Genomic DNA, 26239 nt, shown 5'->3' on the forward strand with positions numbered 1-26239 from the left:
TGATGCTGAGAATTTTCTTTTCATAATGTTTATTTTATTTATTTTGAGAGACAGAGAGAGAGAGAGAGAGAGAGAGAGAGACGGAGAGACGGAGAGAGGGAGTGCATGCAGGGGAGGGGCAGCGAGAGAGAGAGGGAGAGAAAGAACTCCAAGCAGGCGCCATGCTGTCAACGCAGAGCCCAAAGCAGGGCTCGATCTCACAGTTTGTGAGATCATGACCTGAGCAGAGATCAAGAGTCAGACGCCTAACCGACTGAGCCACCCAGGTGCCCCATGATACTGAGAATTTAGGTACCACAGAATCTCTTAGACGTTTCAAATCCAGTACATCTTTTAAGGGAGAAAAGGAGCTGAAGAGAAAGTGTCAGGAAGGTAGAGGAGGTAATAAACAACAACAACAAAACATTCTATGTATGTACATAAAGAACTTGGTACATATTTGTGGAGAAGCTGATAAACCCTATCTCCACATTAAGTTGGTTGAGATAACAGACACAGAAGAGTGCACTTTTTTAATTTTTTAAAAAATCTTATTTTTTGAGAGAGAGAGGCAAAGTGCAAGTGGGGGAGAGACAGAGAGAGAGGGAGACACAGAATCTTAAGCAGGCTGAGCTGTCAGCACAGAGCCTGACATGGGGCTTGAACCCTCAGACCGTGAGACCATGACCTAAGTAGAAGTTGGACACTCAACCGACTAAGCCACCCAGGTGCCGCCCACTAAGAAATGATTTAAAAGAAGAAAAAGTAATCTGAATTTGGTATGACCCATGAATCTGGGTCAATCTGGAAAGAGTCATTCTCTGCTGGTCTACCTTGAATCATTTCTTAAGTATCTTTTTCTAACTTTCAAGGCTGGCCAACTGTAAGCCAGACAAGCTGAATCTGTGTGAGAAGAAATCCTCCTCTTAGAATGGATTTATCCACAGAACAACTGCAATCGATAGTTGAGCCCAAGTTGCAAACTCTCTGTGTTCGCAATGTACTGACTGCATGCCAACATCATACTCTTCGATACTGTTAACGCTAATAAAATAAATGATTTGAGTAAAGAAGCCCCCAAAAAGAAACTTTCAAAAATGCATTTTCTTACTTACTCTTAAAAATGGATGCACTATCAGGGACACCTGGGTGGTGCAGTCAGTTAAGCATCTGACTCATTATCTCAGCTCAGGTCGTAGTCTCACAGTTCGTGAGTTCAAATTCTGCATCAGGCTCTGCACTGATGTTGGAGAGCCTGCTTGGGGTTCTGTCTCTACTTCTCTCTGACCCTCCCCCACTTATGCTCTTTCTCTCTTTCTCAAAAGAAATAAACTTTAAAAAAAATTTTTTTTTTAAAAATGATGGACTAGCAATTCATCCACAAAACTTTACAAACCCCACAAAAATGCCTGACCCAGATGGGTAAAAACTGAGCCCCTGCTTTAGTTTTTGCTTTAAGCAATTATTAGAAGGCACAAGCTCGGACCAACCTTCACTTTGGCAGTGGCTGTTAGAAGTACATAATCTGGTAACTCCATGGCATCACGCTTTTGGTGCTGGGCCTCAGCACCAATCAGAAGGTTGAAATGAGTGGCCAAATGTCTTCGCAAGAGGGTCTTACTTGGTGGGATATTCAATAACTGAGCCATTGTTTCTACATTAAAACGAGGTTCTAGAACCTAGAAGAAACATTAAGATTGTTTAAGGCACCACAAACCATGTACGTCTGCCCTGTGCTTTATAATTTGCAAAGCTCTTTCATTTAGTTATCACCAATGACCCCTCAACTACCCAGTGAGACAGACCGAGTATGAACCTCGATCTTCAAGCCACACACCTTTTCTTTATCTTGCCTAAGCTAGTGAGAAGTAGAGCTGGTCCTGACATCCAGGCAGTACCAAAGTTAGGGCTTCTAGCTCTCTGAAGTGGTCTCTGGGATGCCTTTGGAAGCCAGCTCCTTGCACAACATCAACATGCAGAAATACAATCTGTATGTTTGTAGGTGTTTCAAAACATGATCATATGAGGGCCAGTGGCCAGTGTCTCTTACCCAACATAAGAGACAATAAATGAGAAACAGGTTTAAATCTGGTCTAGAGTTATATGACATAAAGAAAAACCATGGGAAAAAATGCTCAGAAAGTAAAGACTCACTAGAAATGGTACCAGAGGGTTCAGTTAGGTGACTCTAGGGTATGACAAGCAAACTGATAATATCCTACTCATGAGACTAATGGAAACAACATGCTAAGAAGTCAATTTTTAAATTAAAAGAGAGTTTTACCATGAGCCCACCATGAACACCACTGCCTCTGAGATTGGGGGCATATTCTGCCAAGTCCACGGAGCGCAGCCACTCCATCACACGATGGTTGGTCCACTGCTGAACCTCTGACGGGGTGATGCTATTCTATGAGAACAAACACCAAGAGCTTCAGTCATTGACGATGGGATTCCAAACATTAAAACTTCAAATTCTAAAAAGTCTGCTGCAAAGAGCAGTTACTTGATGTCCCACTCAGTGTTTACAGAAAGAGTGAAAAGGTATTTACTGGTCTGAATTTTGTTTTAAGGCATCCATGTTATGGTTTCAAGCTTTTTTACAAACTAATAAAGCAGTGCTTTAGGGAAAGCGAGTCTTTTTTTTGTTTTTAGTTTATTTATTTATTTTGGGGGGAGCAAGGGCAGAGAGAGAGGAAGACAGAGAGGGAGAGAGAGTACCAGGTAGGCTCCACGCTATCAACACACAGCCCAACATGGGCTCATGACCTGTGACATGATGACCTGAGCCGAAATCAAGAGTTGAAGAGTTGGACACAACCAACTGAGCCACTCAGGCGCCTCAAGAAAACCAAGTCTTTGTAGTGATATTTAACTCTGTGGCTTAAGGAAGCAGAAAAATACACCCAAGAAAAGGAGGAAGGGTAATTAAACAATCTTTGTGTTTTAGTTACACAGGTGGAGCTGTCATGGGGGGAATGGAAGGAAGGTAGGAAAACAAAGCCCCAGAAAGTAATGAGGTTGGATTGGAAGCTCTGTGGAAACCAGAAGCTTCTCCTGCAGACTCCACAAAGAAATGGGTGTTTGCTCTGCACACACACACACACACACACACACACACACACACACACACACACACACAGTCTCACACATGGAAAGTGCAGGCTGTATAATAAATCTGAACCCCAGGTGCTACCTCATCAGATGGCCGCCTCCGCAGACAGTTTGGTTCAAAGTTATTGATCCTCAGGACCTGAATAGCCCTTTTGATACTGAGATGGTGCAGCACACTCACAACCTTCAAAGACAGTAAGTCATCCTGCAAAAAAGAACAAAAAGAGGAACTCGCTGAGCTCTAAGGATCTTCTTAGGGAAATCTCAGAAAACCTGAGCAAAAGTAGAAAAGCCCCCTAACCAAAATGCCTCCAGTGCTTGTCAGTGTTTTCAAACCTTTTATTTAGTAACAAAACCTTTTTTCCTGTTCCAAACAAAATCCTCTCCAGGACCCCATTAAAAAGAAAAAATAAAATTAATGTTCCAACAGAAGCCAACTTCTACCTGTTTCTCTTCCAGACATTCTGAGATAGGACCATGGGACCCCACAGCTCTGAAGAACATTTTTGAAAAGCACCTGCTGGGTCACTGCAAAAAGTGATCCTCTTTGAAGTGATGTGTTAAGAGCACATGATGTTCACTGACGATCACAGCTTGGTTTTCTGAGCTAAGGCACATCACCATTTTAGGGAAAACCAGAGGACTGTCTCTGCTATACTATTCCCCCAGCCTCAAAAAATCTCTAGTTCTGGATTATTATGCTTTAACTAGCAGACGCTGTGAATAATTTTGGAAACTTTATGTTGATCAATGCAAAGGTTTTGGTGAGAGTTAAAAGGAAGTTGTAAGTAGCAACATATAGCACCACCAGTTCCTTAAAAGGGTACCTTTCGCCAGTCTGTGGTTACTGGGAATGTTTCAAACATACCAATCACACCAAAACAAATTACTTCAGAAGGTGATGTGGAGGGCAGTGTCAAGATAAGCACCAGTCTACTTCCAAACACACCCAGAAAATAAAACAAGAATAACATCCATTTTAGGCACACCTTACTGATAGCATGCTTCTTGGGGGGGGGGGAAGGGGGAGGAGAGGGTTGGAAGGGGAGGCAGATCTATTACAGAAATAGTTTTTAAATAAAAATATTAGACAATCAGCTAAAATTCTTAAGGCTACTAACTGAGCAAACATTTTTTCCCTGAAAATTTTCTGGATAAATTTCTTAAAGGCAATGCCTTATGGTAAGTTAGAAAGAGCATTTCACATATTTTAATCTAAGAGCGAGACACCCATTCAAAACATTCCCAGGTGGGCTATTTTCAACTAATTAAAGTACCAGATTAAAAAAATTTTAAATGCATAATGATTGAAATGTATATACAAGGCTAATTATTTTAGCTTAAGGGATTTTAAAAGTAGGGGCTATTTTCTTTTAAATCAAACCAGACTTTTTTTAGATTTAAAAACAGCTTTCATTTTTAAGTAATTTTAGATTTACCGAAGAGTTATCAAAGCAGAGCAAAGTCCCATATATCCTTCATTCAGCTTCCCCTTATGTTAACAACTTATATAACCATGACATAGTCATCAAAACGAAGGAGTTAACATAGATTATAAAAAATGATAACTAAACTGCAGACTTCATTCAAATTTCACCAGTTTTTCCACTACGTCCTTTCTCCGTTCCAGGATCCAACCCAGGGTACCACATTAAAAACAGATTTTTTGTGGGGCGCCTGGGTGGCGCAGTCGGTTAAGCGTCCAACTTCAGCCAGGTCACGATCTCGTGGTCCGTGAGTTCGAGCCCCGCATCAGGCTCTGGGCTGATAGCTCAGAGCCTGGAGCCTGTTTCCAATTCTGTGTCTCCCTCTCTCTCTGCTCCTCCCCCGTTCATGCTCTGTCTCTCTCTGTCCCAAAAATAAATAAACGTTGAAAAAAAAATTTTTTTAAAAAAAACAGATTTTTTGTGACTTAGAACTCCTAGGGTCAAATTTTCTAGGATAATATATTCTTTTATAGCCACAAAAGTTATATGCACTTCCTTTGTGATTTTAAGCCTGAATCTGCTCGCATTCCTGCAGGAACAAACCTATACCTAGACGGGCAGGCAAGAATTTACTAAATTTGTTTTAGGCTGAGCATTAAGAGCAGGAATCTGGAAAAAGCTTAGGTTCAAATGCTCTGTGACTTTCTACCACTTTCCAGCTGTGGAAAGCTGGCTAAGTTACTCAATTTCTCAGTTCTTTCACTCCCTCGTCTAAAAACTGGGGACAAGAAGAGTGCTAACTCAAGTTCTGCTGAGACTTGAGTATTAATATGAGTATAGTGCTTGCAAGAGAGTGCCTGGTACACAGTAAATGTTCAATCAATGTACCACATGTTGGGTGTTATTGCAAGCAGGTATACGTTACGTGCCCACCAAGGTATGGACTTGGGTTCAATGACACAGAAGAAAACAAAGCCCATCAGATGAACCTCAAATTTGATCCTGAAAAAATTGGTGTTTGAAAATTTCAACTTATTTAAAGAAGATACTATGGTAGATGGTTCCAGAGCCCAGCTGACAAAAGGCCCTTTAAATAAAAGCATCTAATGTAATAGTACACTAATAGTCCTATGGAATCTAGAATAGGTTCTCCTGGAATCTGTCTCTCCCCACTGTTGTAAAGTAGGGACAAGTCCTTCCACCTCTTGGATGGAAGGCTAAAAATAAGGAACAATAATGAAGGAATCAGAGGTGGTCTACCTCACCCTACTTCTTCTTTACCCTGGTAACTCCTGCCCTAGTCAAATGGAGCTGAAGTGGGAAAGGAAGCAAGTTTCAGGTAATAGTCTCAAAAGTGGAAGGGAGGAGAGAAGACAAGTCTCTGTAGATGTCAGGTCAGAAGGACGGTCTCTTCTGAGTGGATACTGCATATAGGCATGTGTAACTCAGAAATTGCCAGGGCTTCAAAACTCTACATTCTAGTTTTTAAACATCTTTATTACATATAATTCACATACTAGAACATTTATGCAAAGTGTGCACCTCAATTGTACATTGTTGAATATATATAAAATCAACTTTCTGGACAGCTTAGTTATTTTTTTAAAGTTTATTTATTTATTTTGAGAGGAAGAGAGAGAGAGAGAGAGAGAGAGGATATAGAGAATACCAAACAGGCTCTGTGTTGTCAGCACAGAGCCCAACATGGTGCTTGATCTCACAAACCGTGAGATCATGACCTGAGCAGAAATTCCAGAGTTGGACACTTAACTGACTGAGCCACCCAGGTTCCCCATGGACAGCTTAGTTTAGATTAGGTTTCACATAGCTTAAATCAGAGTTTCAAATTTCCCAGTGGTGTTGCAATCATCAAATCCTACAACTTCAACTTAACAGAAAATATTACTGCTCTTCTCAAGTTAAGGCAACACCTTCAAACCCTGGTGGAATCATTTTGAAAACAATGTATTTTACTCACTCTATTTCTGTGTTTCTCAGAGAAAAACAATTTTACCTCTCCCCACCTCCAAAAAAAAACTGGGAGTAAATCACTTACAACAGTCATGTAATGGAGCATTCGACCATCTACTCGTCCTTCGTCAAACTGCGTCTTGTACTGGGGGAGACCAATATCATCCAACCATCCTAAAGGAGAGAAATCAGTGTTGTTAGTGAGGCACAGAACACCTGTACTTATGATTAAAAAGAAAAAGCAGCTTTACTTTTTCATTCATTCGTTTGTTCGTTCATTCATTCATTCATAAATGAATGAACCCTCTTACGAGTGACCCAGTTGAAATCCAGCTTTCCGTGATTGGTTTCTTCTTCGGATCCCAGGGCTTGCAGTGCCAGCTGGAGTTTCTTTCGATGAAGTGAATGCTTAATTCCAAGTTCCTAAAATAATAAACAGAAACACCAGCTTTACAATTCTGTCAATATGGGCTGGATACCACTGGCAAAAAATGCAAATTCTCCCCAAGGGAAGCTAGTGTTAAAGAGTCAACAATCACATTAAATCAGTGTACTAACTCAGGCTAGTGAGATGTTGCTGAACAAAAGCCCTCTAGAAAGCCAAGACCACTGCAATTAGTTTAGTGGCATGCTATACTCCCTACTAGGCTCCTTCCTTCGCAAGACTGGGATTACAGCACACAAAAGAAAAATTCTACTGTTTTTGTACTAAATGTTAAATAATTAGGAAGAAATGTTAAATAATTAGACATAAGATGTAAGGCTCCTTTTCTTTCCCCCTTAATGTAAAGCTGAATTGCATACGTTACATTGAGAAGTGGGGCCCATGCTAAGCCACAGAATGATTTTGAGAAATATGAGCTTAAGGTTTATTATTATGTCGATACAACTATTTCTCGTTAAAATGCCCAGTGGCTTACATGTTTCATAAAGAACCATTAAGACCAGGTACTTCTTGTTAAGTCCGTGAAATAAAGAAAAAAAAAAAGAGTGTGAAGCAGAAAACATAAATGTTTTCAAGAGTACTGACTGGCTCCACCCACTCCCCTTTCTAGAAATCCTACATTCATAGTCTCTTTCTCAGTATCCATTGTCTAAACAAACAGAGAAGTAGTCACCTTCTCTAGATCTTGTTGAGAAGCCTGCAAAAGTGTTTGGCCAGATGCAATCCAATGCTTTCCAGAATTCAGGTAGGACCCCAAGCCTTGTTCCACAAGCCAATTGCAAACTTGTTCCTTGGTCCATTTGGCAAATGGCATGTCCAAGTCACTGTAGGAAAAGGAACAACTGCATGAAAAACAATTCAGAGGCCAACCCTGTGACTTATCATCAAGACTGAACAACTATATATCGAATTGACATGGGAATTCCCTGGTGGTACCCATTTGACCATGGAAAGTTTCAGGACATATTTGGAGGAGGAAATGGCACTGGAGTTAAAAGTACCTCATAAGACCAGGGTTTTTATTTCAAATGTAACTACAAAAGATTCAATATGATTGTGCAAGAACGTGTCATATGGAAGAAAACCAAGTTGAAAGAACAAGTCAAGTCACTGTGCTAGTTTCAATCAATGTTGCTTGAAGACTGAATTCCAAAACAGAAAACACTAGGTTAGACTGAAAGAAATCAAGTCTAACTTGAGTTAACTTTAGCAGAATTATGGTTTCTCTCCAGGTGGTAACCAATGGGAAGAGAGCAATATGCCATCACTGAGTATAGAAAAATGTAAACAACGACAAAAGAAAAATGTAATCAAAGCAAAGTTCTGGGTTTTTTGGTTTTTTACTTTGACACACAGTGCGTTCCTCTTTGAAAAAAAAATATGTAAATAAACAAGACTTTTTTTTTTTCTAAAGCACAAGGAAGTCCTCTACTGTGTACAAAGAGAACATATGGCAAACGAGACTCCAGTATTTGAAGAAAGCCAGAGTTTCCTCCTTGATGAAACTTGTGTCCAGTCTTCTGCGTGAGTGGGAGGGACCATGTTTAAAGGGTTTCGAGCCCATTATCACATTCAAAAGATTTAGTATCAATGATTTGTACTAGATGTTTGCCAACCCCACCCTCTTTATTCTTAGTAGGTCAGTGTAGTAATCTCAAACCGGCCCTAAATTGGGATAAGAGTGAAGGAAAAGTTAACAGAGTCTTAACAGAGAAAACATCACAAGGTCCTGATAAATTTAATAATTCTGATAGAATTTACATCTTTAGGTGCTTTCACAGAATCCATTAGTCATTAATGTTGCTTGAACAGTTACCATTTGCCAGATACTTAATGCATATAAACTCAATTACCTTTTGGGGAATGTACTAATTAACACCATGGAAACAAGGGCACAGAGCATGGAAGTAGTTGCTCAAGGTGACCCAGGTTATAGGAAGTGGTAAGGCCAGAAATCAGATCCAAACAGTCCAGAACTTAACGACTATGCTATCCCATCTCTCCAGAGTTGTGCTTTAGAGTACTTACAGTAATTATTTTCTCTGTCAAATTTAAGTCCAAAAATCATTCCAACCGAGACGTTGCTGACACTTTAGCTCTGGTCCCTCCCCTAGCTCACAGAGCCCCCCATCTTCTGCATGATTTTCACCAACCAATGCCAAATGGCACTGCCCTATAAAGATGATGGACCCTTTCGCTAGGCATAACAGTAAGCAATGGATTCCACCATCCAACCCAGGGACAATACTAACATCGCAGGTGTTCACGGCCATGACACTTAAGTAGACATGTAAAAAGTTCATTCATTCGGCTGTTCTCACCTGTTAGACTGTCCCAAATCTCGAGACCAACCCAGTCGCGGCCCTGCGGTTGCCCTTGTTCCTCCTCTTTTGAATTCAGGCTCAGACATGTCATCTGGATTGAATGTAGTTGACTGACTTCTCCTAAGTCTGAACAGAAGACACAATACCATGTTGCCCTGTATGAGACCTGAAGAGACCTTAGACTTTAATCAGACCATTGCTTATGTATGGTCGGAACAGATACTTGGATTTCAATGTTAACTGAGACCCAATGAGTTAATGAATGCCAGATCACAATCTTCCTTCCATAAAGGGAACACAAAAGACTTAAAGTTTCACACTTCTTTCCCGCCAATTTTCCATTTACTCCTACGTTTGAGCAACATATAATACAAAGCCCACTCCATTTGTGTGCTCTGTTACTTACTTTCCAAAGAGTTTCATGATACCTCTGGATTTCTTTTTGGAATCTGGCGATGGCGGAGATATCTGGAAGGGACTACTTCCCAGCGCATCTTTTGGCCGGGAAGATACACCAGCAAGATCTAGGTGCTCAGCTGTCTCCTTCTCTGTTTCAGCTATTCCAAGAACAGAATACAAACTCAATGAGCTTTAAGTATGGAATGAATGTGACTAAATGTTATTAACCTTTTTGGTTTTAGCAATTGTTATACATTCTTCTTCTGTTGTTCTTTCATCAGTGATTTACAAATAGCACCCTACAAATACTAAAAATGGAACACAGATGTATGTTTTGCTCTGTTGGCTGTTCTGTATAAATTAACAGTATGTAGAATATTTTGTATGATATTGTGTATAGATTAACTTACAAGTGATAGCCTCTTTGAGATTCAAAGGTATGAGAGGATTGTAATAATCTTTCCTCGAGTGATTGAATTAATAATGAAATCATTCTCAATCTTCGCAAAGCACTTGGTACTGTGGACTCCCTCCTCCATTCTTCAACATCACCATCTCCTTCACCTTCTTGTTATGACACTCTCCCAAATCTGCCATCTGATAGTTTCTTCTTTGCTGTAGCACCTGTTTTCTCTTCCTCTTTCACTCCAAGATTCTGCTCTACGTCCCCTCAGTAGGATCTCTAGACAAGCTCACCCACTCCACACTCAGCACTAAATGATGGCTTCCCTCATATATAAGCAGCTGGTATCAAAACCTGTGGACCTAATCTCTCTCCCCAGGCTCAGTATATGAACATCTATGGATACTCCCAATTTGGTGTGCCAGGGACATCTTGAACTCAACAAACCATGCAATTTTCCTGAGTCTTCTCTTAAATTTGCTTTTTAAATATTTCCTTAATACTAATTAATATTCTCCCTCTTACTCCAGTTCAAACTCTTTGTCATAGTCTTTTCACTCCCTCCTCTCCTTTGCCATTTACATCAAATCTCAGTTACCAATTTCCATCAATTCTTTTTGCAAGAGATGTATTCCTATTTATCTCTTGTTATGTGTTGAGAAAAGAATGAACTGATAGGCATAAATTTTTCTTTAGATATAAAATCAGTGCCTGTTGATTCTGCCTTGAAAGAATAACATCCAAATTTGCTACTCCTCAGTTTCTGAGCATTAACTAGCTTAATTCATTCAGCTGTCCCTTCATGGATGATCCCACACTAGCAAACACAAGGGGTACTGTTTCCTCAATGTGAGACTGTATGCTTTTTCAGGAAAGTAAAAATTGTACACAAATCACAGGAACGATGTTTCAGCAAGATAAAAAGTTGCAGAGATTGACTTTTCTATGAAGCACAGCTGTGATTATAGGTTATAATAAGCAGTACTCGGCTCTTAGCATTGACAATTTATTTCTTCTGAGAAAGATGCAAAAAAATTTGAAAATAGTTGTCTGGATTTTATCCCATGTTTATCCTAGAAATGTAAGACTACAAAGAGAGAGGTTACCTTTACTGACCCACATGAAGAGGCATGTGGGTACCTACGCAAGATAATAAAACCAAAATCCAAAGGAGCCTTTGAAACCCTAAAGCCATCATGGGTACTGGCATGCCTGAAAATGTTGCCTAACTCACCCTCATTTAAGAAGCATCCTATTCTTATTTTTTGTCTTGAGGATGCTTTTTCCCTACTGAGCCTCCCCTCTCCTTAAATCACTTTGGGGGTGACTCCTCGGATATCACATAGAGCTCCTTTGGGTGTCACTAAACGTCACCTCCATCTTCAAAGCAATCAATGTCGGAATGATGTCCCCCAAATGAAGTAAGTCTGAGATGACCATATTCAACATCTTCTACAGACTTCTCTATTTGGTTGAAAACATTTCTCTCTGGGGATAACGTAAACATGGAGAAGAAGGTACTGCTGGGACCTGGGAGTTAGTGTGAGACAGTGTGCACTCGAAGGGTGAAAAGGCTGGAATTTATGATGCAGGATAGTCCTGCCCTGGTCTCCGAGGGGTGCTGTGTGCACTTCCAGGTCCCCCCAGAGCCCCTCGCGAGGTGTCATTAGCATGGGTTAAAACAGCATTTAGGCTTGGAAGCATAGGCTCTACAGAGAGTCCTAATTTTCAGCAGGAGGTGGAAGGAACTCTCTGGAGTAAAGGACTACATTTCCTGATTGCTGCCAGCTCACTTTCTAGAGATCACAGATGCCCAGGGCAAGGATTAGCTCAGTTTGGAGGACAGCACTGGCAAAGGCTGGCATGCAGGGGTACGATACCTAAGGTGGGTGCACTGGCACTTCGTTTACGATCTTCAGATATCCCAACAACGCACACAATCACACGCAGCCCAATGGAGAGAACACAGGAGAATGGCAAAATGAAACACGGATCAAACTCCTACTCACAAATTACACACAGTGGGAGGAAAGGCAAGCACCACACTGTGCTTCCAACGTTGCAGACTCCATTAGCAGTTTCAATATGGGGTTAATCTACCCACTTTCAAAACAGATGAGAAGCTGTTTACAATGAAGTCAGAGGGCATCAGGGTTTTTGGTCTTTCCTCTACGTTTATGCCCCAACAAGGAGAGCAGGGTGAGAGCCTACCCAGAACTATCTTTACCACTGAATTCAACCGATGGAAGCCTTTTTTTTTTTTCCTAACTTTTCCCCCAAGTCATACACCTTCATTTCTGAGAAAGAGAAAAACACACAAATAGATGAACGAGGGAAGAGATCGATCTTTTCCTCATTCTGAAAGAATTAAAGCAAAGGCATTTTGGCCACACATACCCAAGTTGGGGGCACTTGCTGTCCTCTTGTTACTTTTTATTTTAAAAAAGCCACGCCCAAAGGAAGATCTGGCTTTTCGAGTGCCAAAGGGGTTGTCATCCATGGAGGCATCATGCCCTGCAGCTTTTGGAGGGAGGCTTCCAAATGGGCTGCTTTCTGCCGGAGTTTTATCCTGAGAGAGAAGTAATAATAAATGTAACACAGCACTAACTTGCATAATTATTAGCACATGCCGGGTGCAACACCTGATATGTTACATATTTGACTTTATTTTGAAAAATGATGGAACTAACAGATTGATTACAAATATTATAAGTTTAAAAGGTCAATGCTGAAAGCTACTTAAGAAAACAACAGCTATGGCAGCAACAAAAACATGGTCATCACTCACGTGCTTAGGACTTGAAATATTTAAGGTACAGAAATCCTAAAATTTGGGGCGCCTAAGTGGCTCAGTCAGTTGAGTGTCTGACTTTGGCTTAGATCATGACCTCACAGTTCGTGAGTTCAAGCCTCTGCGCTAACCGCATGGAGCCTGGAGCCTGCTTCGAGTTCTGTGTCTCCCTCTCTCTCTGCCCTTTCCTGCTCGCGCATGCACGCTCTCTCTCCCTCTCTCTCAAAAATGAATAAACATTTAAAAAAATTTTAAAAAAAGCCAACACTGTAAAAAAAATTCTCAATTTTTATTTGCCTCATTTCCCTCAAGGACATGGAAATAAGATATTACATAACCAGAACACCAGTAGGTTTCTTATTTTTCTAACAATTATGACACATATTTGGCTATAACACAGTTCAGTCTTTGTAATATAACTGCATCAGTAGAAGCCCAATATAATATAATCACTCTACAAAGCAGGCATTAACCCCACTTCTACACCAGCAGTATAAAGAGATTCTACTCTAGTTATTTTAAATATTCTTCTCAAAGAATTAATAATAAAATGAAGACACAATCAGTGACTGTTAAATATTAAAACACAATTTTTTTAATGTTTATTTATTTCTGAGAGAGAGAGAGAGAGAGAGAGAGAGAGAGAGAGAGAATGAGTGGGGGAGGGGCAGAGAGAGAGGGAGACACAGAATCTGAAACAGGCTCCAGGCTCTGAGCTGTCAGCAGAGCCTGATGCGGGGCTCGAACTCACAAACCATGAGATCATGACCTGAGCTGAAGTCAGTCGCTCAACCGACTGAGCCACCCAGGTGCCCCTCTTCTCAAAGAATTAATAATAAAATGAAGACACCATCAGTGACTGTTAAATATTTTTTTTAAGTGGTGTTCTGGAATATATTCATATCTTGCCTGCAAGTTACCAAACACGGATGACTAATTTTCAAAGACTATGCAGATATACTTAACATCAAAACTAAACTTGCTATAATTAAATTTTTCTTCCTTGATTTAGAAGCCACTTGGGCTCTCCACAATATTTCAAGGTATTTATGAAGAACTGTAATTAAGTTATACTTGTATTATTTTTTTAATTTATTTTGAGAGAGAGTTCATGTGAATGGGGCAGGCAGAGAGAGAAAGAGAGACAGTATGAGTGGGGGAGGGGCAGAGAGAGAGAATCTCAAGCAGGTTCCATGTTGTCAGTGCAGAGCCTGACATGGGGCTTGATCCCAGGAACTGTGAGATCATGACCTGAGCTGAAACTAAGAGTCAGACACTTAACCAACTGAGCCTGCTTAGTAATCTAACTATTTAAAAAAAAAAAAAAATTTTTTTTTCACATTTATTTTTGAGAGACAGAGAGAGATAGAACACGAGTGAGGGAGGGGCATAGAGAGAAGGAGAGACAGAATCCGAAGGAGGCTGCAGGCTCCGAGCTGACAGAACAAAGCCCGACACGGGGCTCAAACTCACAAACTGTGAGATCATGACCTGAGCCAAAGTCGGACGCTTAACTGACTGAGCCACCCAAGCGCCCCATAATCTAACTATTAAGTTATAATTTAAGTACTGTTTATTTTTGGGGTACCTGTGTGGCTCAGTCAGTCAAGCATCTGACTCTCAGTTTTGGCTCAGATCATGATCTCACGGTTTTGTGAGTTTAAGCCCCACATTTGGCTCTGTGCTGACAGAGCAGAGCCTGCTTGGGATCCTCTCTCTCTCTCTCTCTCTCTCTCTCTCTCTCTCTCTCCTTCCCTCCCTCCCTCCCTCCTCCCTCCCCTACTCACGCTGTCTTTCAAAATAAATAAACTTAAAAATTTTTAAATAAAAAAATTACTGTTTATTTTTGAGCTTTCTGGTTATTTGAATATGCAGTTACAGAAAGATGATCTATTATATTGTTGTAGTATTATCCAAACAAAGATGCTTTTGTTTGCATGTTTTCATTTCTCTAAAATCTCTTGCCCTCTGTTTCTTTTATTGCAGAGGTGGAGAAAGGGAAGAGGGGACACAGGCTTTAAGGTGGTGATTTTATTCTACGTATCTACTGCTCATCATAACTACAAGTTTGTAGGTGCTACAATTCAGTGATTCTGTTATCTGTGTCATTACTGATGTCAAAATCACTTAATAATTTATTGAACTGGAAAGACAAAAAGGACAGAGAATGACTGTAATCACAGCTGTAGAGACTGTCTGTGTCTCATCAATGATACCTACATTATGGCTCAAGGCATTAAGAGCCAACAGTCAAGAGAGTGCACTTGGAAGTAGCCGCTCTACCAGAACCAATAGCCTCTCTACCCTTTACAAAGTTGATGATTAAAAATCAGAGGAAAGAAGAACCAGAGCCCCTGTTGATAATGTCTTTAAAAAACAAAAAACAAAAACCAAACCAACAAAAAAAAAAACCACCAAAATGTTTGCTGTAAACAGACAGTGGCTATAGTAAATGAATGGCTGGTCTAAGACTGGTGATCTAAGAAGGACTTTTTGTGAGGTCTAAGGAAGTCAAAGTATGACCATTAAGAACATCAACAGCCTGATTTGAGTGTTTGGGGTTTTTTGGTTTGTTTTTTTACAACAGTTTATTGAGGTGAAATATAAAAAGTAACTACTCTGAATCGAACAATTCGATGGCATTTAGTACAATCACAGTGTTGTGTAACCATTATCCACCTAGTTCCACAGCATTTCCATCATTCTCAATAAAACCCCTTACCCATTAAGCAGCTTCCCTTCCTCTCTCTCCATCTCTGGCAACCACCAATCTGTGTTCTGTCTCTATGGGTTTATCTATTCTGGATATTTCACATAAGTGGAATCATTTCATGTGTGATCTTTTGTGTCTGGCTTCTCTCATTTAACATGTTTTAGAGATTCTAAGTTTTGGTTTTTTGGAGGCATTTAAGCAATCACAGGTATTAGAAGTCTCAAACATATTTGTATTATAATCTAGACATAAAAATTACCTCTGAAGGCTTCTGGACAGACTCTGTATCCTGTTCAAAACAACAACAGTATTTTAAGGTTGTTACAGGAATCCCTTATATATTGAGAATGTGTCACATACAATTCCATAAATTAAATTTACATCTACTTCAAAGCTATACAATTTCAGTTTCATTTACTTTCAGTAATGGTTTATTAAAGTCTTCATTTTTTTGTTTTATATACTACTTTCAATCCTTCATATTCACATTTCTTAATATTCACCATTAACAGTGATATCTAATAATTTTTCATTAGAGAAACTACAAGCTCTTCTTAAAAGAGTTTTATCTGCAAAATGGAAAATATGAAGAACCCTGAAGATTTTCTTCTCAGGGTAACCAAGAGAAAACAACAACAACAACAACAAACAAACAGAACCAACCCCATCTGATGACTCTTTCTTCAGATTGCCCAGGCTGCTGGACTTTTGCAGACTCGAAGTTCTAAAAATAACAATAATAGTAATAAGGATTGATAATAAGTGCCTCTGGTGCCACTGTTTCTAAGTAGAGTATCTTGGAAAGAAACTAAAATTGTGTGTGGGTCGAATCCTGGTAATAAAAGAAACTCTGGATTCAGGCAGTCACTTATGTGCTTAACTAAATTATAACATTTCGTTCTTTTAAAAGCGAGGTGGTTAACTGTCCTGCCAATAACTCTAAATGTCCTGCACATGGTAGGATAGCTGGAAAAACACGTAGGACTATCCCTGTGATGTCAATATTTGAAAGTGAAACAGTGTTTTCCATGGACTAGTGGTGCATCCTTTGCCTGTATACATTTACACCAGAAACTTTCAAAATACTCACATACTATTTATATATAATCCTTGTAATTAAAATAAAGGACCAAAGCGTTACAATTCAGTTCACAAAGGAATCAATTTTCTGAATCTGACAAAGCACTTCATTTTATAGTTATGATCAAGGCATAATAGAAAAATCCCCGTTGCTGCCCACAGTAATTTATTTACTATCCTAGTAAAGGCAAAGTGACCCTGTAAACATCCAGAGACTTTCTTTCACATAAGTAGCATTCAATTATATAGAGCTGGTCTTGCTCAGATTTTGAAGGCAGGAATATGTGACCAGCTTAAAAAAGAGATAGAAAAAAGCAACATCTTTCCTCTAAGAGGCAGAATAATATAAACATACAAAGAACCTTTTTAAAGGCAATTCTCGGGGCACCTGGATGGCTCAGTCGGTTAAGCATCCGACTTCGGCTCAGGTCACGATCCTGTGGTTCGTGGGTTCAAGCCCTGCGTCAGGCTTTGTGCTGACAGCTCAGAGCCTGGAGCCTGCTTCGGATTCTGTGTCTCCCTCTCTGTCTCTCTGCCCTCCCCTGCTCGTGCTCTCTCTCTCAAAAATAAAGACTAAAAAAAAAATAAAAAAAATTGGGAGCACCTGGGTGGCTCGGTTGGTTAAGCATCTGACGTCAGCTCAGGTCGTGATTTTGCAGTTCGTGGGTTTGAGCTCCGCATCAGGCTCTGTGCTGACAGCTCAGAGCCTGGAGCCTGCTTCAAATTCTGTGTCTCCCTCTCTTTCTGCCCCTCCCCCACTTGCACTCTGTCTCTCTCTCTCTCTCTCTCTCTCTCTCTCTCAAAAATAAATAAACATAAAAAAAATTAAAAGGCAATTCTCATATATTTACATGTAAATAAGTTGCCAGAAGTGCTGACTACCATGGGAATGCAAGCTGGTGCAGCCACTCTGGAAAACAGTATGGAGGTTCTTCAAAAAACTAAAAATAGAACTACCCTACGATCCAGCAATTGCACTACTAGACATTTATCCAAGGGATACAGGTGTGCTGTTTCGAAGGGACACATGCACCCCATGTTTATAGCAGCACTATCAACAATAGCCAAGGTATGGAAAGAGCCCAAATGTCCATCGAGGGATGAATGGATAAAGATGTAGTAAATATATACAATGGAGTATTACTCAGCAATCAAAAAGAATGAAATCTTGCCATTTGCAACTACATGGATGGAACTGGAGGGTATTATGCTAAGTGAAAGTAGTCAGAGAAAGACAAAAATCATATGACTTCACTCATATGAGGATTTTAAGAGACAAAACAGATTCACATAAGGGAAGGCAAACAAAAATAATATAAAAACAGGGGGGGGGGGACAAAACAGAAGAGACTCATAAATATGGAGAACAAACTGAGGGTTACAGGAGGCATTGTGGGAGGGGGGATGGGCTAAGTGGGTAAGGGGCACTAAGGAATCTTCTCCTGAAATCATTGTTGCACTATATACTAACTAATTTGGATGTAAATTAAAAAAATTAAAAAGAAAATTAAAAGAAAAAAAAGTGTTGACTACCAAATAAAAGAACAAAATAAACAAAAGATCTCATCTTTGAGTACTGCTCTGAACATATATTTTCCTAATTTAATCCAGACTTTTACTTGGATAAACACAGATGTTGGGTTGGTTTACTACCCTGAAAGTGCAAAAAACCATTGTAGCCTTTCCAGCCAACACACCATCCTCTGTGACTCTTTTCTGCTAGAGTAAAACTGCAAGTCAGTGCAAACCTCAAATTCAAAGCACTGAACTTCACATGAAAGCTGATGAAGGAAGGTTAAAGATGGGCAAAAACCTGGCATGAGATAATGGTCAACGAGCAAGTATTTCTTTGTTAACTTACAAACCTCACCTGCACCCCCATCCAACCACTACACCTGCATTAATGTATTCAGGCCTCAGAGTCATTTGCTTTTAATTTTGGTTATTGTTAGTGTAATAGAAGCTTCCTCTCTGCCAGGTCTCAAGTGACATTTTTTACATTCAATAATATGACTTACGAAAGACTATCAGAAGGCTGGGTTTCAACAGCAGCACCAAGGATTATTTTTCCATCACTAAAATGTAAAAAAAAAAAAAAAAAAAGAAAGAAAAAAAAAGAATTTATACCCTGTAAGAGTAAAAGAGCATACATATTCTAAGTGAACACAACTGTCAAAAACAAAAAACTGTGCGAGGGAATATATTTCACTCTCTTTACAAATACTCCATTATATTTTCTTTTATTTGGTCTAATTGTAAGACTAAGCAATTGAGAATATGCTCCCTCAAAATTCTACTTGCTGATGGAGAAACTAGGGTATCCCTGTCCTGAATCCTTCCCAGCCATCCTGCAGGCAGCCTCAGGCACATGACTGTCACTATGGACCTGGCAACACTTGTTGACGGCCACCTATGACCTAGACATAAAGCCCAAATGCCCTAAAATCCCTCTCTAACCTGACCACCATACCTCCCCTGACTCCTCTCTTGTGACTCCTTGCTTCCACACCTTTTATTTCAATAATACAGAACTGATTTCAAGTCCCTTGGCCCATGCCTTCCTGTTTCTTGCCCCTGTGAAAAATTATGTTTGTAAATGAATGCAGCGCATCCTTGTCTTTGCTTGACCTACTCTGTTGAACATTTATATTGCAATGTCAGAACATAAATGACGTACTTCTCTTCAAACGAAGTCTCTGGTTGAGGCAATTTTGCTTTTTCGGAAATTTCCAAGCCCTTAGATGCTGGCAATAATGAAGGGACCGAAACTTGCAAGATACCGGTGTGGAACTGTAATGTAATTACAAAAAGGCCAAAAATCAATCCATCAAACAAAACATAAGTTACAAAGAAAAAAAAAAAGAAGTAAGACAATTACACGGTCTATCGATAAAATTTCATACACCTGGGTTCAGCACGCTATTCTTATATTTACAAAACAGTCTCAGTATATAAACATCAATAAGTGTTCGTCAGAGAAAACCTTCTGGAGGAAGGTCATCCGTGAACTTGGTTCTGAATAAAACATAATAAATCCCATCAAGTAAGTTAATAGCCAATCCTGACAACTTGAAGTCCCAGTTAAAATCTTGGCTCTGGCACACTTGCCTAAGTGACCTTAGGTAAGTCACTTAACTAGGTGTCAGTTTTCTCTCCTGCAAAATGAGAATGGCAATGCCTACCGTACAGGGTTGTCATGATTTAAGATGAGATTTGGGTAAAGCGCTTTGTAAACACACCTCTGTTCTCTCTCTCTCTCTCTATCTTTTTTTTTTTAAATTTTAGAGAGGTTGGGGGAGAGGGCAGAGGAAGAGAGAATCTTAAGTAGGCTCCATGCTCAGTACCTGGAGCCTGACAAAGGGCTCCATCCCACGACCCTGGGATCATGACCTGAGCCAAAATCAAGAGTCAGACGCTCAACTGCCTGAGCCACTCAGGCACCCCTGTTTTCACTTTAATTTCTACCACCAGTCTAACACAGAATGTTGTTCAAACTGGTTAATTTGTGGATACAATTAAAATGCTTTGCTTAATAACAATATTAGAGCCACAACAAAAATGCATGGCACATTTTCCCCAACAAATGCCTTACGTATTCTAGGGATGGAATCTACAAAAGAAATTTTATACTCTGGCTTTAAATAGTTTCTGACAACTGTAGAGTACTTAGGTTGTGAGCATGTCATAAACTAATAAACCAAACACTTAAAAACAACTCTGGTAAAGAAAAATAAACAAAATTCACCTCAGTGAATTCACTTTGCCAGTCAACCAATTAGTGACAGCGCTTCACTTCTGAAGTCAACCAGGCAGGTAGGGATTCACACCAGTGAACACACATCTAGAGGCCAATCAGTCAACAGCCTCACCTTTGTAACCACACATTCACAGCTGATGTCAACTCACTCCAGTCTCTGCAAGGCCACCAGTCCCCGAGCTCCAAGCATCCCCCGAAACCCCACATATGATCAGCTGAAGAGATTGTCTGAGACCAACAAAGTTCCCTTTGTTAAATAAATAGGCAATAAATTTAGCTTTGTGGATTTCTGTTTCAGTTACTGAGGGTGGTCTCCTCCCTTGACACTATAAACGGTTATAACATGTGAAGTCTGTTAAAATAACCCGATTGGGCCCAAGACGGAGTGGCCTGTATTAAGCTCCATGTCAGCAAACCCAAACTTAGCTAAATTTCTATGCTCGGTGCAGAGAAGGCTCGGTGCCCAGAAAAGGCAGGCTTAGGTCAACCAATTAGTGCTTGCCTTCTCTACACAAGTTACCTGACCCTGCTCCAAGACTCCCCTTCGCTGCACATAAGGAAAGTAACCCTACTCGAACCAACCAGCAAATGCCTAGCATGACCCCCTGTTCCTCTTTCCTTCTGCCTAAAAAAGCCTTTCATTTTGTACAGATCCTTAGAGTTCCTTTCCACCTGCTAAGGTGAATGTCCCTCGATTCATGAATTGATGAATAGAGCCAGTAAGAACTTTAAAATCCATTCGGTTGAATTTTGTTAACAGCAAGTCGTATTTATTGTAAAATAGGAAATTATTGCACTATCTTTTTTTTTTTTTTAAGTTTGAATCTTTATGATTAGTTCTGGGCCACTTATTGAGCCATTACCCCTGTGGTACGAAGTTTACAGTAGCTCCTTGGGTTCCTAATCATGGGGATGTGGGTGGGAGGGATGGTTCCACTAACCAAGTGACCCATTTTCTTGATTTCATTTCAAACTTTAGGGCTTTAACTACAACCTCAAAATCTCCCTCCCAGCTTTCCTTTAACCAAGTCGCTGAACATGCTCAATCATCATCAAATCATTGTTTCCAAACTAAAAGTCTCATTAAAGTAGAATTCACATAGCAAAGGCTTTTTGTTAAGGATATGAGATTATCTAGGCATATCTTACATGGAATAGCTATCTTTCTGTATACATGCAGCATACTCAGTGGCTGTCAAATATTAGTTTTCCCTTCAATATAAATATGTATATAGCGGGGCGCCTGGGTGGCTCAGTCGGTTAAGCGTCCGACTTCGGCTCAGGTCATGATCTCGCGGTTCGTGAGTTCAAGCCCCGCGTCAGGCTCTGTGCTGATGGCTCAGAGCCTGGAGCCTGTTTCAGATTCTGTGTCTCCCTCTCTCTCTGACCCTCCCCCGTTCATGCTCTGTCTCTCCCTGTCTCAAAAATAAATAAAGGTTAAAAAAATTTTTTTAAATATGTATTTAGCAAGTAGGGAATTTTTTTCCCTCTAAAATATTTCTTATTCCTTAACTAACTCTTTGTTTCTCTCTTCCAATTTTATGGAGATATCACTGACATGCAGCAGTATATAAATTTAAGGTATACAGTATAATGACTTACAGATTACTGTGAAATGATCACCACAGTAAGCCTAGTTAACATCCATCACCTTGTCTAGTTACGAAGGGAAGGGATGGGAAGGGACAGGAATAGAAGGAAGAAAGAAGAAAGAAAAAGAAGAAGGAAAAACATTTTTTTTTTCCTTACGATGAGAACTTTTTGGATCTATTCTCTTAGCAATTTTCAAATATACCAGAGAGCAATGTTAACTATAAGCATCATGTTGTACATTACACTCCCAGCACTCATTTGTCTCATAACTGGAAGTTTGTACCTTTTGACCACCTCCCTCCAATTTCCCTTACCCACTAATTTCTTATTAATGACATCCTTTAGCCCTGTCTTACATTTAAGAGAGAAATGTTAATTGTTTCCTCCTTGAATTCTTTTGCAGTCAATTCAAATTTCCTTTTCTCACCATGTAATTATCAGGAACAGATAGGAAAAATAAAGATGCCACTCAGTTTCTTGTCACCCCATAGAGCAAAATGTTAAAAGAAAAGATGACCAAAGAAAGAAATGTTAAACATAAGGGAGCCAAAATTGTTCTGTTAAAAAAAAAAAAAAAAAAAAAAAGACAAACAGAAAAAAAACCCTTCTTATTCTTAGTTTCTCTAGACAGCACATTACACTAAAATTCAGAAATACTTTCGGGGAGTCTGGATGGCACAGTTGGTTAAACATCTGACTCTTGATTTCGGCTCAGGTCATGATCTCACAGTTCATGAGTTCAACCCCTATGTCAGGCTCTGTGCTGACAGCATGGAGCCTGCTTGGGATTCATTCTCTCTCTCTCTCTCTCTCTCTCTCTCTCTCTCTCTCTCTCTCCCCCCTCCCGCCCTCTCAAAAATAAATAAATAAATATTTTAAAAATTAAGAAACAGTTTCAGGGCAAAGATCGAGGTGCTGTCAGGAAAACAGTCTTAAGATGAAGCCATGGGTGTGCCTTTGTTAAGACCTCAGGAAGACTTAAGGAGGTGCTATCTCAGTGAACCCTTCAAAAGAGCAAAACCTCTCAAAGTAAAGGGATATTCCAAGCAGCCTTACAGAAAACTTTAGGTAGAAGAAGGCTTATTGTGAAGATATTTGCGGATATGCCTTACCTGACGGACTGGATTATAAATTAATTCTTAAGAAGTTCCAAGTAAATAAGCTATTACACCAAATTAGACAGACAGGGAGGGACAGAAGGTAGAAGGCCTTGGACCCGTACAGACACTTTGACAGAAAACGACTCATCTGCAATTAGAAGTTCCTTTTTTTTTTTTTTTTTTTAACGTTTATTTATTTTTGAGACAGAGAGAGAGACAGAGTATGAACGGGGGAGGGTCAGATAGAGAGGGAGACACAGAATCTGAAACAGGCTCCAGGCTCTGAGCTGTCAGCACAGAGCCGACACGGGGCTCGAACTCACTGGCCGCAAGATCATGACCTGAGCCGAAGTTGGATGCTCAACCAACTGAGCCACTCAGGCGCCCCTACAAGTTCCTTCTTACGGAAATGGAAAGATGCCTCAGAAGGAATAACCAAGAGCCCAGGGGACTGGGCTCTGTCAAAGAGCTGGCAATGTAGGCCTGGCTCAATTTTGGAATTGCTATGGACTAATGACACCTGTGTGTCTTCCACTTTCCCTCTTTTTTAAATGGGAATGCCGAGCAGTTGTTGTGCCTATCCCACCACAGTACGACAAGTGTAGAGGGGACACATAGCTTGACCTTTAAGTTCCTGGTTCTTTAAATGGAATGAAGTGCTCTTCGAGAAGTTGTGCCCAAGAAGATGTGAGGAGCTTCACCTACATCTTGACCTCGTGTGGATGATGAGATTCTGGATGTTGATGCCTAACTGGAATGAGACCAAGAGGTTTCTGAAGAGAGGGTGAGTGTATTTTGCATGGGAGAGGGGTGTAAATTATCATAGTCGGAGAGTGGAGAGGCAGATTGTACTATTCAGATGTGGCTGCACCAGTTATGCCACCCCACGTGTTCTTCTTATAATGTGCTGTCGTTACTTGTCCGTCAAGAGGTAGGGTCTATGCTTCCCCTCTGTGAATGTGTGTGGACCTGTGACTACAGGAGAAGAGCTGCTACATGACTTCAGAGTTCTATCATAAAAAGTGACAGAAATTTGCCCGGTTCTCTTAGGATGCTCATCCTTAGGACCTAAACACTATGCTATGAGAAAGCCAAGCAGTCACATGTCCAAGCAGGGCCTCAGCTGATGTCCCAGCCAAAAGGAGCCCCACCCATAAAGACATACAAATGGGCAGCCTTCGTGCCTTTCGAGCCGATGCCCAGTGGAGCGAAAATGAAATATTCCTGCTGAGCCCTGCCCAAATCACAGATCCATCAGCAAAATAAGTGTTGTCATTCAGGTCACAATGTTTTGGGGTGGTTTGCAACAGATAATGGAAACAGGTTTTGGCACCAGTTGGATGTGAAAGAAAAGTAAATGAGTTCAAGACTGAGTATTCCTGTCCAGTTGCTTTTTCCAAGCCTAAAGAAGTCAAGGAAACTTTAGTCCATCATTTTTTAGAGGCACAATCAGAAGTGACTAAAATCAACTTCTTTATATAATCAAACTTTATCCCCACTTCATTTATTCCTTACTTATTCTTTAATAAATAGATTGTCCTCTCCTATTTAGGATGACCTCATTCTCCCATGTTTTTCTTGCATTATTTAAATAATTTTGACATCACCCAAGGCATTTATTTATTAAAGAGAGAGGGGAAAAAACACACATTTCAAATGAAGTCCTATGAGACACAAAAACTGCCAAAACTCAGTCAGTAGTCAAGCTGAGAAAAGATCCCATGTCTTTCATGTTGTCAACAGCATCTTAACCTTCGATGACACAATCTCTTCATATTGTCAGCAATATGAATCTCAGCAAAAAACTGAGACTCTGTAAATACCTCTTCTGGAACACTTGTGTTAAATGGGTCACGGCTGGGAGATCCCATTACTGGTGTAGGTGACAGACTTTTCTCCAGGTCACTAAAACCTTGTGCATCCAGCAAAGTGGAGATGGAACTGGATGTGAGCAGATCTTCAAAGTCGCTATCTTGGCCTAGAAAAAGACAAAACAAAAGGAGGACAACAGCAGCTTTTCATTTACATTTCACTTTTGGTGGAAGAATACCAACTGAATATAATTTTTTTTTTTCCTTATCTTCAAAAACCAAAGACTCGACTTCTCCTGAAATCATTAGAAAAATAACAACATGGCATCTAGGAAACATCCCAAACTATGAGCACCTGCGGCTTGGGGGTGGTGTTAACAAAGGTATTAATTCATGGTAGTTTTAATAGATATAATCATGGACGCACAGCATTGAAATCAAAAGTTAATTTAGTCCAAAAATCCTCCCATAATTTTGTTTCAGATTTTAGGCCTTTACAAATTTCAGTTCAGAAATAACCAAGCTGGAGAATACCAGTGGTATAACAAACTAATTCAGAATAGTAATACAGCCACCCAGTAAACAACTCAATCTTCATCACTACTGTGTTCTTGGAAAACAAGGAAACAAAAAACAACAACAACAACAAAAAATAGAAAGAAAAAAGGAAAAGAAAAAAAGATAGGCAATCTTTTGATTCCTTAAGAGGATCCCTGTATTTCATTTATTTTAAGGCAGAAAGAATAGCCTTAGGGACAAATTCAATCATATATCCAGGAAAGCAGCAACTTTAAGAATTTCTTTTAGGGGCGCCTGGGTGGCGCAGTCGGTTAAGCGTCCGACTTCAGCCAGGTCACGATCTCGCAGTCCGTGAGTTCGAGCCCCGCGTCGGGCTCTGGGCTGATGGCTCAGAGCCTGGAGCCTATTTCCGATTCTGTGTCTCCCTCTCTCTCTGCCCCTCCCCCGTTCATGCTCTGTCTCTCTCTGTCCCAAAAATAAATAAACGTTGAAAAAAAAAAAAAATTAAAAAAAAAAAAAAAAAAAAAAAAGAATTTCTTTTACATCTCCAGCGATGAAAAGGATTAAGTGCTGGGCAATAGTGCCAGATATTCTTTACTAAAACCAAAGAATGTTGCTTAACACACTATTCTCTGAGTAATACAAAATGGCAAATCATATGCTCGTTTAAAGCTATTAACTAGACTTAGTTTCTTAATTTAGGTTTTATTAGATATTTATTCTAATTTTATTAAAATTTAGGTATTAATAGCATTTTCTAAGGATTATCTAAATAAATATAAATCCTAGTGAGAAATCACTATTTATAAACTC

General features: G+C 39.9%; 1 protein-coding gene across 12 annotated transcripts in view; it reads right to left on the bottom strand.

Moving 5' to 3' along the window:
• The window catches only part of PPFIBP1 (PPFIB scaffold protein 1), a 173461-nt gene that overhangs the window by 2714 nt on the left and 144508 nt on the right, over window positions 1–26239 (bottom strand). For 9 of the 12 annotated variants that reach the window (XM_086713770.1, XM_086713768.1, XM_086713766.1 and 6 more), the window contains 15 exons: window positions 24920–25074; window positions 19324–19436; window positions 18665–18721; window positions 16230–16290; window positions 15826–15855; window positions 12460–12631; window positions 11943–11975; window positions 9667–9817; window positions 9258–9386; window positions 7610–7760; window positions 6803–6914; window positions 6577–6665; window positions 3176–3298; window positions 2264–2389; window positions 1470–1658 (listed from right to left, as the gene is read on the bottom strand). In XM_086713770.1, the coding sequence (XP_086569896.1) occupies window positions 1470–1658; window positions 2264–2389; window positions 3176–3298; window positions 6577–6665; window positions 6803–6914; window positions 7610–7760; window positions 9258–9386; window positions 9667–9817; window positions 11943–11975; window positions 12460–12631; window positions 15826–15855; window positions 16230–16290; window positions 18665–18721; window positions 19324–19436; window positions 24920–25074 (1691 nt within the window). The remainder of the gene's footprint in view (window positions 1–1469; window positions 1659–2263; window positions 2390–3175; window positions 3299–6576; window positions 6666–6802; window positions 6915–7609; window positions 7761–9257; window positions 9387–9666; window positions 9818–11942; window positions 11976–12459; window positions 12632–15825; window positions 15856–16229; window positions 16291–18664; window positions 18722–19323; window positions 19437–24919; window positions 25075–26239) is intronic. The other 3 variants (XM_086713773.1, XM_086713772.1, XM_086713776.1) reach the window with 1 other exon arrangement.

This window comes from Puma concolor, chromosome B4 (genome assembly GCF_028749965.1).
Source record: "Puma concolor isolate L17-30 chromosome B4, mPumCon1.1.hap2, whole genome shotgun sequence".
Lineage (NCBI taxonomy): Eukaryota > Metazoa > Chordata > Mammalia > Carnivora > Felidae > Puma > Puma concolor.